Raw genomic sequence first — 16123 nt, forward strand, 5'->3', positions numbered from 1 at the left:
TGCAACTCTCGTTTGTTCCTGTCACACACGTTTGCTCCCTTTATCCCAAGGGCTTGAATTTATTTCTGACAAACCCCCCGATCTATGTGAATGCTCTGTAAAATTTCTGATGTGTTTTACTTGTACTTGTGTTTTTTATAGATTATTTGTCACCACAGAAATAACTTCTGTTTCTTTCAGGATATACGTTTCTAAATAACTGGGTTTACTATTCATTCAAATCAGACTGTATGTTTGGATCTTTTGTAATGAAAGATGTTAAACTGACTGACAGGAAATTTAAAAAAGTCTCTTGAAAAGCTCCATTACCCTTTTACTTGGAGAATAAATACTTTGTATACAATGAACTTCCTACTTTTTGTATGCGCTTTCAAAGGCAGTCCTTGAGGATAATTTTCATTATGTCAGACCACAATCAGTTAATAGCAGAATTCATACCAACTTCTTTCCAACGATTGTAGCAAAAAGGTCAGCACAAGAAATATTTTTAATATGAGAAAGTCTCTTTTCTAAATGATAGCTGAATATGTGTATATATACTGCTCATGTGTTTTTCTCTCTGTCATTGACCATGCTTTAACTGTAGAAGATCTTGAGGACAAAGTTTGTAGGTACAGTACTTCACAGTATCATAAGGTACGCAGTAACTTGGCAGTGCTAGGTTAACGGTTGGACTTGATGATCTTAAAGGTCTCTTGCAGCCAAAACAGTTCTATAATTCTATGCTTTTGTAGTCAAGCAAAGAGAATTTAAGGAGGGTTTACTTCAGCAGTTATACTGCTGCAGCAATTTCTCTCTTGAAAATACGAATAGTATATGTTTTTCTGCTGATGATGTATCCTTCTTGAGTAAGCAATTGAGCAAACTATTTTTAGGACATGGTATCCTTCACTTTCTATCCATCTGACTTTACTTATGGAGAAAAGCCAGCAACTGGGGAACAAAGGCACACTCATAAAAAAATCAAAATCATTTGGGCATTATAGCATAGTTGAAAGTGTCAGGACTTCTGTATCTCCTTACCAGAAGGTAATTTCTATGCGAGTCAGGAGGAGGACAGTGTTATGGTTTATTCCTGTCCCCGAATCTGTTTTAGGAGGAGGAGATCTGCTACTCTTGAGTTTCAAGGTATCACATGTGTATATTAGAATGGGGAAAAAAAAAAACAACTCGAAATATAATGCTAATTCAAAACCTATAGCATTATTTTTGCAGCATTGTCAGTCCCTTTGTGCAATGCACAGTGTTAGCTAGCTAGATGATGATGCATTGCTCTATGACTTCTTGAAGAATTCTGTGGGGATTTTTTTCTCTATAATTTTATTAGGTAAATTGAGCACACCAAAATTATCTCCTAAAGAATATTAAAAATGTCACCTATTTATGGTCCAAAAATAAAAAGGGAACTATCAGATAGCTTTTTTGGTTTTATTTAAGGCATTTCAAATCAATCATTTTTGGTTTATATTGTCTCAGATTCTTGTTTTCACTATTTCTTTTCAAAACCACCAGCAGCATTTGTTCTTTGTGCATACATTAAAGTAAAGTGGTCTTTTACACTAATACAGATCAGTTTTCCTTTTCCTGTGCATTGTGGGGTTATATGTTTTTTTGCAGTATTTTGTTATAGAAACAACTCATAAAAATTTGAATCCAATTTGTTGAGACAGACATCTGACAGTTATATGGTAGACTCTTGCAGGCTTATTTTCTGCTCTCCTTAGTCCTTTTTCATAAACAAACAAGTTTGACAAAGATGTTTGCTCACATAATGAATGTTTTACTGCTCTGTCTTTATCTGTGTTGTTTTATTGCTCTAGAGAGGATGAGCATGCCCTTATCCAGCAGTATTGTCAGACACTGGGAGGAGAGTCACCTGTGAGTCAGCCACAGAGTCCCGCTCAGATTCTCAAGTCAGTGGAAAAGGAAGAGCGAGGAGAGTTGGAGCGCATCATTGCTGACCTCGAGGAAGAGCAAAGGTCTCATAATCATCCTACCCGGTGTCTGAATTGTCACCTCATTGTTGTTTGAGCCATGCATGTACTATGTATAGTTGTTGGAGATGAGAAGAGATGGATCAAGGCATATTTCGTGCAGAACCTGACTCTGTTAGGTAGAAGAGAGTGGGTCCATGATAAAATACTGTGGTTTCACCTCTACTTTATTATTTATGTCTTTTTCCCATAAACCACAAGTCAAGACATTGTGTTTGTATGAGCTATTTGTGTTCTGTAGTTGGAGGTGATAATAACATCATTTGATCTAAGGATAATTTTTATTTTAATTTGCTTGATTATGTCATCATTCTTCTCCTGTTTTTAATATACCAGGAGTCTGCAGATAGAATATGAGCAACTAAAGGAACAGCACCTTCGGAGAGGAATAAACCCTCTCGCGTCACCTCCTGACTCCATTGTGTCACCTCAGCATGCTTCTGAAGATGCTGAGCTCATTGCTGAAGCTAAACTCCTGAGGCAACATAAAGGTCGCCTGGAAGCAAGGATGCAAATATTGGAAGATCACAATAAACAACTGGAGTCTCAGCTTCACCGGCTACGGCAGCTACTTGAGCAGGTGGGTGCACGCTGATGTCTTTCCCCTGTATTGTTTCTGCATGATGGATTTCTTGGTGGAACAAAGAAGTTGGAACTTTACTGCAGATATTTTCACCACCCTAGTTTGGTCTGCTGCACTTGGTCATTTCTAGGATGATATTTTTTCCTACCCTCTATTATAAGCCATGGTGAAAGGCAAATGAACACAAGATGATTACAAGTGCTGGAGTGATCACGGTAACTTATGAAACACTGAGAATACCACAAACAAGTGCACTAGTTTTTCATGAATTAAAAAATAGGGGGAAGAAAATATATACCCTATTCCAAGTAGCGGTGCCAGTCCCACCCTGTATTTGACTTCTGTTTTCCAATCTTTCCTTAAATAATTTGTTTATTTGTTGTCATGGTTAGTCACTGAAACCTTTCTTAGCATCCCAAAGACAGATGGCCAAAGATACATCTGAATTGCAAAGGAGCAATTTATTCCATTAAAAGTCCGGTTCCTCTCAAGTAGCATATTTAGACCAATAAGCTACAGCAAAATGGTCTGTGCACAAGTAATGCTGAAGGTAAGAGCCTTTTAGCAAATGTCAGCAGCTAGAGATTGTAGGGTTTCTTTGTTGGGGAAGAAATGTTGAAGGTTTTTGAAGGCAGCATATGCACATTTAGATTATAAAAATAGTAGCAGCAACATCTACAAGGTGTTGTTAGAGATGTTAGTTTGTACTGTATCATGTGTGGAAGCTTGAATGATGAAGACAAACTTGTATGAAAGTTTCCTCCTAGCTAATTGTTACGTTTGGGTCAGAGTCCAGTAAGGCAAATGATTCCTCCCTTCCATGAGTCAGATGACTGGCTCTGTGTCGTAGAGGATTTAAGCAAGCCAAGAAATAGACTGCATAAACCAGGTATCAAAATGGCATAAGTTCCTGATGTAGATGATACTCTCAGCACAGTGATAAAGATTATCTTTTGTTTGTTTCGCTGGCTTTGTCATTTTTCTGGGCAGTTTTGGTTGACTAGCAGTAAGATGTGTCTGTTTCAATGGCTTCCCTACCCCTCTAGCAGAGTATTTTTGTTGTTGTTACTGTCATTCTGGCATCTTAATCAGTATTTGAGTAGCTTAAATATTTAACAGGAAAGATAGTAACTGATGCAACTGTTAACAATCATTCATGAGGTATCTTGAGAACTGTGGCCAATACTAGGTGTTTCAGCAAAGTGTTTAAAATCTGCAAAGAAACAGCTGTAGAATAGAAACATGGAAGTTCTGCCAAACCCACAGTCACTTCCAACTTAGCACTTAAAGCAAGAACATGTTCAACCTTTAAAACTCTTTTTCTAATGCAGCTGTGGATGAAGACTTTGTCAGAAGCCAGCTGAGGATCTCAGTATAATTATTTGTTTCTTTTGCTTTTATTGACTGGCCTGATTAATTTTAGTGGCTATAAGGAATACCTTTTTTCATTAATGAGATGGATGGTTGGGGTGGAAGATTCTCACAAGTCCCAATGTCAAAATATACAACTCTAATTCCTGTAATAATAATTACTGCTATTAAAGGACACAAGTGTTTTACAGCAAATTCTTTGCTGTGAGTGGCATTTCATGCCATCTCTGTTTCTCTCTTCTGTCAAATGCAAGTCTCTCTATTTCTCTTCTCCATTCAGCCTCCTGACTGTTGTTTGGGTTAATATCTTGCCGCTGAGTCTAAAATACTGGGACTTTTTTTCCTCTAAAGGACATGGAATGAGTCTATCTACATACAGAGATATGGGTAGAGAATTAACAAAACTTAGAAACTTTCCTGTAGTAACTGTTTAATCTAGATGAGAGCATTCTAAGACATTTTTTAGGGAGCACCTTTACCAGAAGTATGCATGCATCCTCACTGCACATTTGCCTTCTTCAGGTCGCAATTCTGAGGTTAGCATACTATTTTGATTTTAGCAAGCCCAAAGGATTGGTGGCTGCCACACAACATTGTCATTTTTGTCTGCCTGATTGATTATAGTGCCAAAGAGGAAGGTGAAACAGAAGTGGCCTGTGACAACTTTGATACCAACATGTTAATCGTGTAAAGAAAAAAATAAAGAATCCATTTTTGCTTTTCTTTCTTCAGCCCTTTTAGATACTGCATGTGCAAAGTAGGAGAAAGACCTATTATGAAGAGCGTTTAAAGTCTGTTTGGATTTTTCTCTGCTTGTCTGAGCTACTGAATAGAGGTTTCACATTGAATTTGATATTGAAGTTAATGGGAGCTAAAATCATCTGTCATTGGCTATATGATCAGACTCTAAGACAGAGTAAACAGGGACTACAGCTCCCTATCCAACTGAAAGCAGAGGAGCTTTATCAAAAGAGCAGACGAGACTTTGTTTCTTTCGTGGCTGGGAGAATAATTCTGGAACAAGAAGAAACATCTGTAACAGATGTGCAAAGGAAATTGGCATTTTTGAGGTTCTCTGTGATTCAGAGGTTGGGGGGGGCATTTTTTTTTTGCTTTTTATCAAAAGTAACAGAAGTCAATGGAAGAACGGGTATGTTTTATCTATCCCTTAAGCCACAGAACACTTCAGGCCATTCTTTGGGAAAGACACCAGCAGGAGGCACAGCGAAATAAGGCATAGTAGTTCAAAATAGGTTAAAATAAATGTGTCCCTTGAAATGCTTTAAAAACTGCTGTAATACAGAAAAATCCCTCCATTTCAGAGTTTTCTGGAGAAGAACCTGTCTGTCCCTTTGTATCTTTACTTAATTTTTCATAAAAAGAAACTTGAAAACTCTCAAAAAATGGAATTGGGAACTTCCCCCTTATCCCTATAGAGGCGTGCTCGATCTCACTGCTTTTATTTATTCAGAAAGAAGAAGCAGGCATATAGTAATATCTAGGTCTATTTTCTTATGGTTTCTGGCTTAAGGGTTGTCCGCTGGGTTGTTTTGAATAAGGTGGTGTGAACTTCATGATGCCTGAAGGGGGCTGCTGATGATGGAAGTGATCAGGTCTTGTAGATGTTATGCAGCTGGGGTCAAGTAAAACATGATTTTCTACATTTTTTTCTCAGGTTCTATCTCAGTAAAACTGTTAAATCATGTAAATACGTGAAGCTATATCCTCAACTATTTTGCATTTAACATTTTTCAGTATCTGATTATTATATTAAGGCATTTATGCCACTACTGGAACCCTTCCCTTTCTGCTCCAAACCCCACTTTGCATTTGCTTAACTGTATTGGAAGAAGATTCTTTTGGAAGAAGAGGGGCTTGGGTTGTTTTGGCTTTTCTTGTTATTGCAGTCACTGGAACTATGTAACATTTAATAGTGTATTTAAATGAAAATGAAGTCATCAGACATTGTCCTCAAATTAGAAGGGGATGCGGGGTTTGGTTGGGTTTTTTTGTTTGTTTTAAATGCAACTGCAATATTTCATTCTTACTGCTGCAGCAATCTATGTTACATCAATGTAAAGTGTTCCAAATATGTTTTGTTTGCTCTCAGCTTATCCACTGTTACAGTCCCAGTGCTCTGCAGGGTTTTTTCATCATTTGCAGTAGCACTCCTAAGTGATACTAAATAACCTTCACTACTAACTCATCATTTAAGTTCTGAGACGTCTCCTTTCTGTCCTAATTAATCTTGACTTTACAGTGCCTGACTATCCTTGATCTAGCCTACGTGTTGCTCTACTGCAGTTTTGTATCAAGTCCAGCACCGATCTTCCTTCCTCAGTCATCCTCTGTCATCTCTGAACCATTTGTCCACAGTTACTGCTTGAAGAGGGACAGAGATCCAGTCCAGGTGCAAGTATGCACCTTGGATTATTCAAATTCTCTCTGTCTATCTGTGGGGTGGGAAAGCAGCCATTCTGCCACTGGAGTTAGCCTTGTTGTTCTGTACTGAAGTAACTCTTAATTTATTCTTTTTTGTGGCCTTGGGCAACCTGGTCTAAGTGGGAGGTGCCCCTGCCTATGGCAGAGGGGTTGGAACTTGATGATCTTCAAGGTCCCTTCCAACCTAAACCATTCTATGATTCTATGATTAATCCTTGGAGAGTTTGCTTCATCTCTTTACCGTTATAGCTCTTTGTGAACAGAGGTTCGTGGCTATACAGAATTCCCTGGACATAGTTACTCCAGGCTTGGCGTATTTAAAATCACCATGCTCATTTTACCTAGACCCCGAAGCTGGGTTGAAGCCTGATACTGAATTGCTAATTGCTTAACTACTTGGTAGGCATTCACTGCTCGTAGGATTATCTTGATGGTAAAATCCTTGGCTATCTTGAAAGCATTTCAATTTTTCTTTGTCTTCTATATGCACAGCAATATTTCTTGATTTATTCTTTTAGTCAAAGCTGGAAGTTGGTATTGTCATGCTGAAAGAGAGATGGGATTTGGAGGAGAAAAAAATTTGCTGAGTGCCCAAGGAAACATTTCCTTCTATTTCTCACCGTTGTGTATAGAAGAAAAAGTATCTTTCACTGTTCAACAATTTAAATGTTGTTGAAGATTATTTTTTTTTAAACTGGAAATTATCTCAAAAAATTGAATGTTGCACTTAAGACTGAGCTGCAAAGGAGCAAACTTGTGCACAAATTAACTGCCATTCTGTGTATTACCTCTTTGCATCAAGTCTCATAGCTGTTCTGGTACTTGTTCAGTCTCACTTTCAAAAAGATCTTAAAAGTAATTATTTTTATTAGTTCTATATCTGCTTTTGACAGATTTACGTAAATAATCTACTCTTTAAGCTGTTTGGAAGTAATTTGATGATTTGCAATCAAAAAGATAAATGATAGGGGCAACCATTTCAGCTAAGATTCTCTAACTGCCTCAGATGTAAATTCCGTTTCACGTGCTTCTGTTTTTTCAAAACAATCACTTCTGGAGCTCAAAAACTGTATTACTGCTCTCTTCCTCAAAGGATTTCTTACAAGAAAGAAGGAAAAGAGGAAAAAAAAATGCCTGAACAAGATCCCTTCCAGTATTTCTGTGTTTTTATAGTGAAGAAGTCTTACAGTCTTTTTTTACTTTGTGTCTGTATATATATATACACCCTTATACATGATCTCAGGCACATACATGGTTACAACTAAATGTAATAAAGAACTTGCATGTTTGATTCTTCACGTGAATTCAAGGGTCTAGAAAGGCTTGCCTACCATGCACTTTTTCAACGTATATGGGTTCCTTCTCATAATTTTCTGGACATTACAGAATACGTAGTTTTCCTGTAAGTTTGGTGTCCTCCACACTCCTGGCAAGCCGCCTCAGCGGGAGCGATGGCTAACTACCGCTTTTTAGATTTAACAAAGCTCTGTGGAATCTTTTGTCTTCACTTGGCTTTATTGTGAAGGAGCTTTGCAAAACTGTTAATGATTGAACAGTTGTATCTAAGCATGATCAATCATCCTAGCGAAGCTTCTTAGGGGAACTTACCTGAATGTCCTCTCTGTGTGTGTATGTGTGTGTATGTATAAATCCATACATATATAAACAACCCAAATAATACCATTGTGTGGTCTTTCTGCAAAGCTGGACTGAGAGCCTCAGCAGGTTGTTTGGGTTGTACATAACGTTGTGTTTCTGTGTTGTGTGCTTGCAACAGAACATTGTTTTTAACAAGACTATCAGTCAACAGGAGTCTCCTAAGAATTATACTTAAGTCTAAATTTTCTTTTAACATGTTGTTGGTGTGGTTTTTTCCCCCCTGATGGTTGCATAGACCTAAGCCAACTTTCAATAGTTTGGAGAGCAAACGCTAAAGAGCATATAAAAAAGGAAAGGAGAGGGATGACTGTATACAAGCCCACACTTAAATTCTGTAGATACAGTTTATCTAAATTTGGGTATTATTGTCTTTAATGTAGCCCGAGTCAGACTCCCGGGTTAATGGCGCCTCCCCCTGTGCTTCGCCTCAGCGCCCTGCCCTCGGCTACCCGCTCGAGCAAGAGACAAGCTCGCAGTTTCATCAGACAGGTAAGCATTTTGATCATAGAATGTGCTGCGTGGGTCTACAGGTGACTACTGAATAAGTTTGTTGGCATCTTTCTGCAAAGATTCATAACTAAAAAGGAGCTGATCTTTGTGATGCTACTGGGAACCAGACTTACTGCAGTGGGGGCTGTGGCTTCCCCACACTTGCAAACAGCTGTGGTATCACAAGAATCCGTGTGACTCTGACTTACGGATTTCTGTCAGTACACTGCTTAGTCCCATCCATTTTGAGCAAGTGACTTTACTGGGCAAATCCATCCTCACTGAAGGGGGAATGAGATTTCACTGGACTGAAATGGCCAACAGCTGTTTGTCCTACAGTACATGCGTGCACCCAAGTAATCTGTCAGATACAGGAACAGATGTCCAGAACACGTAATCGAAGCTTCCTGATGTCTGCTTTAAAAAATCTTGTGTATCCTCTGCTTATCCTGGTATTTTGATGACCCCTCCCCTCAAAGACTTCACATCTTTAGGAATTATTGAGTATTTAAGTGTACAGCCTCTGCACATGCGGGGATTTCTCTCTTGAAAGATTATTTTAAATTCTCCAATAGCAGAACTCATTAATTCCACTGGGAATTGGCAGAAATAACTACAGACCATTGAATGTTCAAAATTAGGGGAAAAAAAGAAAAGATTTTTCTCAAATTATCTTAAATGCAATTTCCTCCCTGTTTTGTTTTCAAGCTTTGTGTTATAGATTAAAAAAATATTTTATTTCCATGGAAAACAGGAAAAATATTCCTTTGCATACTGAAAAGTTTTCATTCGGCGTCGACATGTGGGTTTAGTTTAATTTATCTGGAAAAACATGGAATGTCTACAAGTCTGATTTAAGGCAATGGTAGATTTATGAGAGATGCTGTCTAATAGCACTGCCAGGAACAGAGCCAGTTGTATTCTCTAACCATTTGCTTGGCTTAATTTTAAGCAGCATTAAAAAAAAAAATAAAGGCAAGGAAGATTTTAACACTAGTGAAATTGCTGGTGCATATTGAATAAAGACCATGTAAAAGATAAATAGCTTTTTTTCAGAAGACGAATGCTGTATTCACTCTGGAAGTTACATGACAAATCATCTGAAAATGGAACAGAATATTAATTGAGCAGCTACCGAGCATAATTCCCACATCTTATAAGTCTTTTATTTATTTTAACTGTAAATTCTTATATACTACTTCTTGTTGGCAATTTCTTCTAGTTTAAATCTTGGGTGCAATGGTTAAGCTTTAATAAAAGAGAAATGAGTTCTGCTGCAAATCAATAATGTAACTTTCACCTCCTGTCCTGAGGCTGGCAATTATCAATGACAGTTCCTGCACATTAAGTTACAAAGGCTTCAGGTAGTGGTTTCCCTTGAAATATAAAGGTGTATTTAACTGGAAGGTTGGATGAGAATGCCTTTCAGAATGTTGTCCTTTTTTTTTTTCACCTCTTGTTACTAAATTCATTGCTCTTTTTTGTTGTCATACCTGCAGATGACTTGTTAGTTCCACCTCATGATACCAACACAGATCTAACAGATGTTATGGAGCAAATCAACAGCACATTTCCAGCTTGCTGCTGTAAGTGTAACAAAATAGGTCACTGAAAATAGTATTGAATTTGAGGCGGTCTTTTGAAGAAAAAAAAGTCATTCTTGTGGTATTGACTAGGAAAAAATCTTCTCTCTGATGAGATTTCTTGGCAAGATATGCAAGCTACATAATTCTGTTCTTTAAGGTTGCTCAATATACACTATTTGTGAAGGGAAATAAACATTCTTATGTTTTAAATGGAAGTGATTCACTATAAGAAAAGCCTATAGCTCCATATGGAATTTGCATTTGTGTCTACATAAGGGAAAAGAGACCTAGAATCCCATTTGCCGCTGATGTAAGCCCTGTGTAGAACTTAACTAAATGTAGATTCAGAAATTAGGAATGCTGTTACTCTAATAAAACTTGAAAAAAAAGTCCTTAGGCAACGGGAGGGACCATAGCCCAATCCTGACTGCCTGAACTAATTATTGAACTAGCTATTAAACTAATTGACCAGAGGAGATAACTGTTAACACAGCACATAACACCTTTCCCTGCTTAAATGCATTGAAAGTCGATGCTTTATTCAGTGTCTCTCTGATCAAAAGGAAAACCTATTAGTTTCATATGCATGGCTTATATCAGCTGACATACATTTCCACTGATCCCGTTCCTTCCAGAACGTCACTGCACTTACAAGAGTGAGGAGCTATCTCTCTGATTTCCGATTTTGGCAGGGGAAGTGAAGTGGCAACTTTGTTATTCGTGTATTTTGGGTTTTTTTAAATACATGCATACATATATATCTTCACTTTCAGCACTTTTGCCTTCGAAAAACAGTAGTGAAAACTTTGAGATCTTCTTAAAGTTTCAACGGTTCTTTCAAATGATATGTAATAATGATGGTCAGTTTTAAAAGGCAGGAGTAAAAGGGAGGGTGTTTATGCCCAGTCCTTTTGGAAGCATCGAGACTGAACTCTATTCTATTTTGTAAACTCGGTGAACCCTGTTAAAATACCCTTCTTATCTCTTGTACGTACACTGCTTGGCTCTGAAGAACTGCATCACAGAAGATGCATTTTGCACATTTTGAGAAAGCAAATTAGGATCCAGCAAATAAGGTTTTGTTGCAGCTGTCCTTTGGGATTTTCAGTGAGTTCAATAGTTCAGAGCCTATCACTTTGCAAATTAAGGATTTGATTCTAAGGAGTGTCTCTTGTTGAAGCCAACAGCTAGTGGAGCTACTCAGCACAACTCAAGGGTGTGTGTGTATGCAAATCAGCAGAAAATGCAGTATCAATTTGTGGTTTTGTAAATTTCTGTCTTGCGCGTATAAGCAGTAGAGCAGCTGCTGGACACTTGGCCCAAATGAATTTACAGCAAATTTTCAGAAATACTCCCTTGCATTCCTGTGTCAGGGCAAGCTTCATAATGATGTCTGCTCTCCGCTACCAGGAAACGTGGAAAAAAAATGTAATACCCATGAAACAATATCCCGAATGAGGCAGGAGGGGACTGCAGGTGAAAACCATGGCCCCACATCCTTTCATATTGTTTCTGACCATTTAAGATTAAAAGCAATCACAGTTCCAAATTTCACGTGATTTTTCCCTTTGTCGTTGACATGCTGCTGCAGAAATCACCCCCAAACCAGCATGGCCCAATTCATAGGTACTAGTTATGTTTGCTCTTCTTCAGTAAGTCTATAATATCTTTTACTTGGAAGTTTCACTAGCAGTATATTTTTTTTAACTGTGTAAAATTCATCTACTGTTTTAGAAGCCTGGAATGAAGATTATTAATCTGGCCTTCCCAACAGAGTGCATTAAACTCTATGGGTTTTTCTAGGGAAGACCATGACAGACCATCTAGTCCATCGTCTTTTCCTGTGGTCATTTGAGATGGATCTGTCTTTCTGGATGGGAAATTGTCTAACCTGTTCTGTAAGAATTCCAGTGACACAGACTCCATGGACTCCCTAGGCAGTCTGTTCGAAGAGCATCACTGTATTCCTAACCTTAAAAAATAATAGCCTTGCCTTTTTTTAATTATACCTAAATTTTATTAGAACAGCCTTTGTGTTCAACCTAGCTTTTTTTGGTTTGTTTTAAACTATATTGTTTTACCACCTCATCACTACTGGTTTCTCCTACCTTGGCCGCAGCTTTCATTAAGGACAGTTACTAGCATCTGAGCCTTATGTAGATTATTTTTATCCCATCTTGACTGTAATTAAAGCCGGTCTTTTTATTTCCTGTATTTGTTTTTGTGGGTTGCAAGTTATAATTAATCTTGAAATTAGTGTTTCTACTTACTCCAAATATCCCTTATGAAGCAATTATTCATATAGTAAGTCCAGCACTGCTCTTAATGGGTTTTTTTTTTGGTCCCTGGATCCTTTGATAACAGACATAATGCCTCCCTTCCTTTTTTCATGAGATTGGTCCTCAGAACTAGGCAAGTTTGCAACATTGGGCAGAATTCTTGCTTTTGCATCTGAGTGAGTTCCAGAATGGAGCATTTTGAACAGATGGTGTTATAATACAGCACTCGTAGATCTATATGGTCACAAGTGGTGAAAAAGGAACAATTCATATCATCTATATATTCATAAACCTATAGATTTCTTACAAGGAAAGTACATTTGTGAAGAAAGTTATGTACAGATTATTACAACACGCTTCTAGTTAAATGTTCGTGTTTTTAAGATAAGAGTCTCTCTGTTCTTCTATAGTACATATTTTCCTGATGCTGGCATTGTTTTTAAACTGCCAAAGTGCAGAATCGTGTGAATTTCTAACTTTCTTTTGTGTTTGTTTTTTTTTTTTTCTATTTGCAGCAAGTTTCACTGGCAGACCACAGGTATGAGACACGTTTACATACTTGCATAGTCATTGGAAGCAAAGTAAAGCAAGTGGAAAAGTTCCCTCAAAGCCAAGCAGTGGAGGTTCTTTGCTGCATTTTTCCCTAGAGGTCTGTTAGGAAGCTAGACCTGTGAACAGGAAGGCTAGATTTTGGAATATGCCAGTTAATAGAAGATTCCTGCTATTTCAGACATTAGCAAAGATACTATGGTGTGCAGTTCTGGGATGCTGACAGGATGGAATTAGCTCAAATCTATCAGGGCCAATTAGTTTCAAGCCAGCATCAGCTCTGCAAGGCCAAAGCCGGTTCTTGCAAAGACATCCGTCCTCGTGCCCATTGCTTCAGTTCCAGGAGCTGTGGGCATTGGGGCACAAAGACCAAGAGCCACACAGCATCTTAGGTGTTAGATTAAGCTGCCTTTTCCCAATAGGCAACCACTTCACAAGCCCAGAGCAGAAATTTGGCTATATTCAGAGTTCACAAAAAGGTTGAAAACAATCTGATATTCAGATTCTTGTTCTTGAAAATCTAGCTGGTATGAATGATCAGTTAAATTTCTGGTATAAGTAACAGAAATAGTAAAAATGCTTGCTACAGGTTTAGGTTGATATTAGAGCCCGCATATGACAAATAAGGAATGACATAATCTTGTGTCATTGCAGAGTTCTCTGAAAGTTTCATTGCTAAATAAGTTTTAAAGACTACCACAAATTGTGTGGAAGAATTAAGTGCTAGGGGAAAAGTCTATTTCCTTCCTCAAATTACTTCACTTTGTCCATTAATTCACAGTTTTCAAGGTCAGACCTCCCCAAAACAAATATCTAACAATTCAGAAATACAGCTCCACAAACACTTTCCTGGATTGCAATGTCTGGGATAGTAGGATTGCCCTCCCAAACAAGAATTTCTAAAGAGAATGGGATGAATTGTGCCCTGCACTTAGTGAATTAAACTAGCATTTTCCAGAAATCCTTCCTCTAAGCAGGCACAGAGATATTTTTCAGTGTTATCGGGGAATAATACTAATCTTCCTGAAAAAGCATTTGATTTTTTTTTAGATACAGGATGATTCCTAAACGGTGTCACTGCAATCTACCCTTCCAGAACCATTAGAAAAGGCACATTTGTCTGTTCAGGAACAGAACCCTGAAATAGGAGCCTGGAAGTAAGCATTACATTTGAAGGGGCTGAGTCCAAATCCAGACTCTATACTCTCTATTTTTACCACTTGGGCTTCAGATAGGACAGTGGTTTGCCTGAACTCTTTTTCTATGGGTGCAGAATGTGGAGACTCAGTAAGTTATATTTACTGCTCTGTAGACTAACATCCTCTGAGCCTTACTCGACAAGAATTTTAAACCCTGCAATATAGTAAAATTAGGTTTCTCTTAATACATGCCTCAGTGATTTGCTGAGTCTTGGGCAAATATATCTAAATTTTTTAAATACAGGCTTTTTGTAAGACGGCATCCAAGTCCTTAACTGACCCGAGCCGAGAGTATTTAAAGCTTTCTCTGCATGTTAACATGGTACCGATGTGGTTATTTCTCCTCATGACAGGCAATGTGAAGTGTTCATTTGGACATCGACCAGTGCTTCCCAATGTGCAGTACAGCCCTTTTCTACAAACCACCAGTTGCGAGTTCCACTTCATCAGAAGGCTGCATGGGACCCTGGAACATGCTGTTCACTCTGACTGCGTGTTCTACTTGAAATAGTAAAACACTGAATACCCAAAGATGAGGATGTTGTTTTTATAGTATTGTTTTTTTTCTTCTTCTTCTTCCCTTTCTATGCAACTGTAAATTAATGAGCAGTGGAGTATTTGTCACTGATTTGTATAAATATACAGCCGCGGGAAAAGGGGCAGGGGCTTTATATACGTTCTTTTTGATAATCGTAAAGAGAACTGCATAAGGAGTTTGGAGCAAAATGTTACATTTATACATTCCTTTCAGCTCTTTGCTTTTACATTGTAAAATACCCTTAGTTATGTTCTCACACATTTATTATTCTGTACTGATTATTTATATGCATCTGACCACACAGATTTCAGATTACCCTTGAATTGTTTTCAGGATCGGCGTATGAAGTTCCCACATTCAGCACAATCTGCATTATTGCTATTGGTTAAAAAAAAAATGCTGCTGGGTGCAAGCTACAGTATTTTAACTCCATTATACCAGGTAAACTCTCATTTCAAGTCATAATCCTCATGCACCAAGATTTTTAACTTTCTTTTAGTTATTTCCAGCCAACACACTCCATTCGGAGGATTATTTTTTTAAGCCTTACTTTATTTTGAATCGGGAGATAGCTAAAAAGAGGACTTAGATGATAGCTGAAGTTGTTTTTAGTAAGGTCTACGTTAGTGTAATCTTTCCCAACTTTGTTCAGAGACAAAGCTTTGCTGTTCCCTGCTGTGCCAAACTTGCTTCAAGTTTTGGAATTTACAGTCTGTGAAGTAAAGCTAATTTCCGTGAGATCCCCTTCTGATGATTTAAACGCACCAGTCTTTTGTCTGCCTCTTGGAAATGAAGAGACAATTAGAAAGCTCTTTCCAATACTATTAGCAATGGAATATTTTCTTCAAAACTATAGTGCACATAGATATTATCATTTGGCATTGTAATCTTGCAACTCACCTTTATCTTTGAAATTGTTTCTTTATGTACTTCAGGTAGGGATAATTACGGGAAAGTTACGTCACTAATCAGTTGATCTCTAGTTTTAAAATTTTCATAAGAGATTTTAACACCTTCACAGAGTTTACAATGCTGCATGGACACTTGCTTTAATTTCAGGACATATCTTTAATTGGTAAAACTGCATGCAATGTATTTCATACATAGTGGAGAGAAACTAAACTGTGTTGTTCTTAATTATTACTGAAGATAAAAATATCTCAAAATGGTATTGGAAGAGTTGTAAATTCTCTACTGCTATCGAAAAATGCTAGAGGACATTAAGACAGCAGGTCAGGAATTGCTAGTGTTTTTGTGAAGTGGTGCCAACTAGATTGTCCTGCACCCACAGTGCTCGCTCCTGGACTGCTGCTGCTCAAGGAGTTATTTGGGCACAGCGTTGACCACGTTCTAGTGTTGGCTCCAGTGCCAGTTCTTTCTGAACCCTTTGGCAAATTATTTAACCACTCTGCCTGTTTTCCCATCTGTAAAATG

The 16123-nt window shown here is 37.9% G+C and overlaps 1 protein-coding gene across 1 annotated transcript in view; it reads left to right on the forward strand.

The window, feature by feature from the left end:
- UTRN (utrophin) overlaps positions 1–15020 on the forward strand; it is a 389280-nt gene extending 374260 nt beyond the window's left edge. Inside the window, 6 exon segments of the mRNA XM_009895523.1 lie at positions 1821–1979; positions 2331–2574; positions 8430–8538; positions 10038–10124; positions 12919–12941; positions 14505–15020. Of these exon segments, the coding sequence (XP_009893825.1) occupies positions 1821–1979; positions 2331–2574; positions 8430–8538; positions 10038–10124; positions 12919–12941; positions 14505–14513 (631 nt within the window). The 3' untranslated portion in view covers positions 14514–15020.
- Positions 15021–16123: the final 1103 nt, after the last annotated feature.

This window comes from Charadrius vociferus, unplaced genomic scaffold, assembly GCF_000708025.1.
Source record: "Charadrius vociferus isolate BGI_N301 unplaced genomic scaffold, ASM70802v2 scaffold142, whole genome shotgun sequence".
Taxonomy (NCBI): Eukaryota; Metazoa; Chordata; class Aves; order Charadriiformes; family Charadriidae; genus Charadrius; species Charadrius vociferus.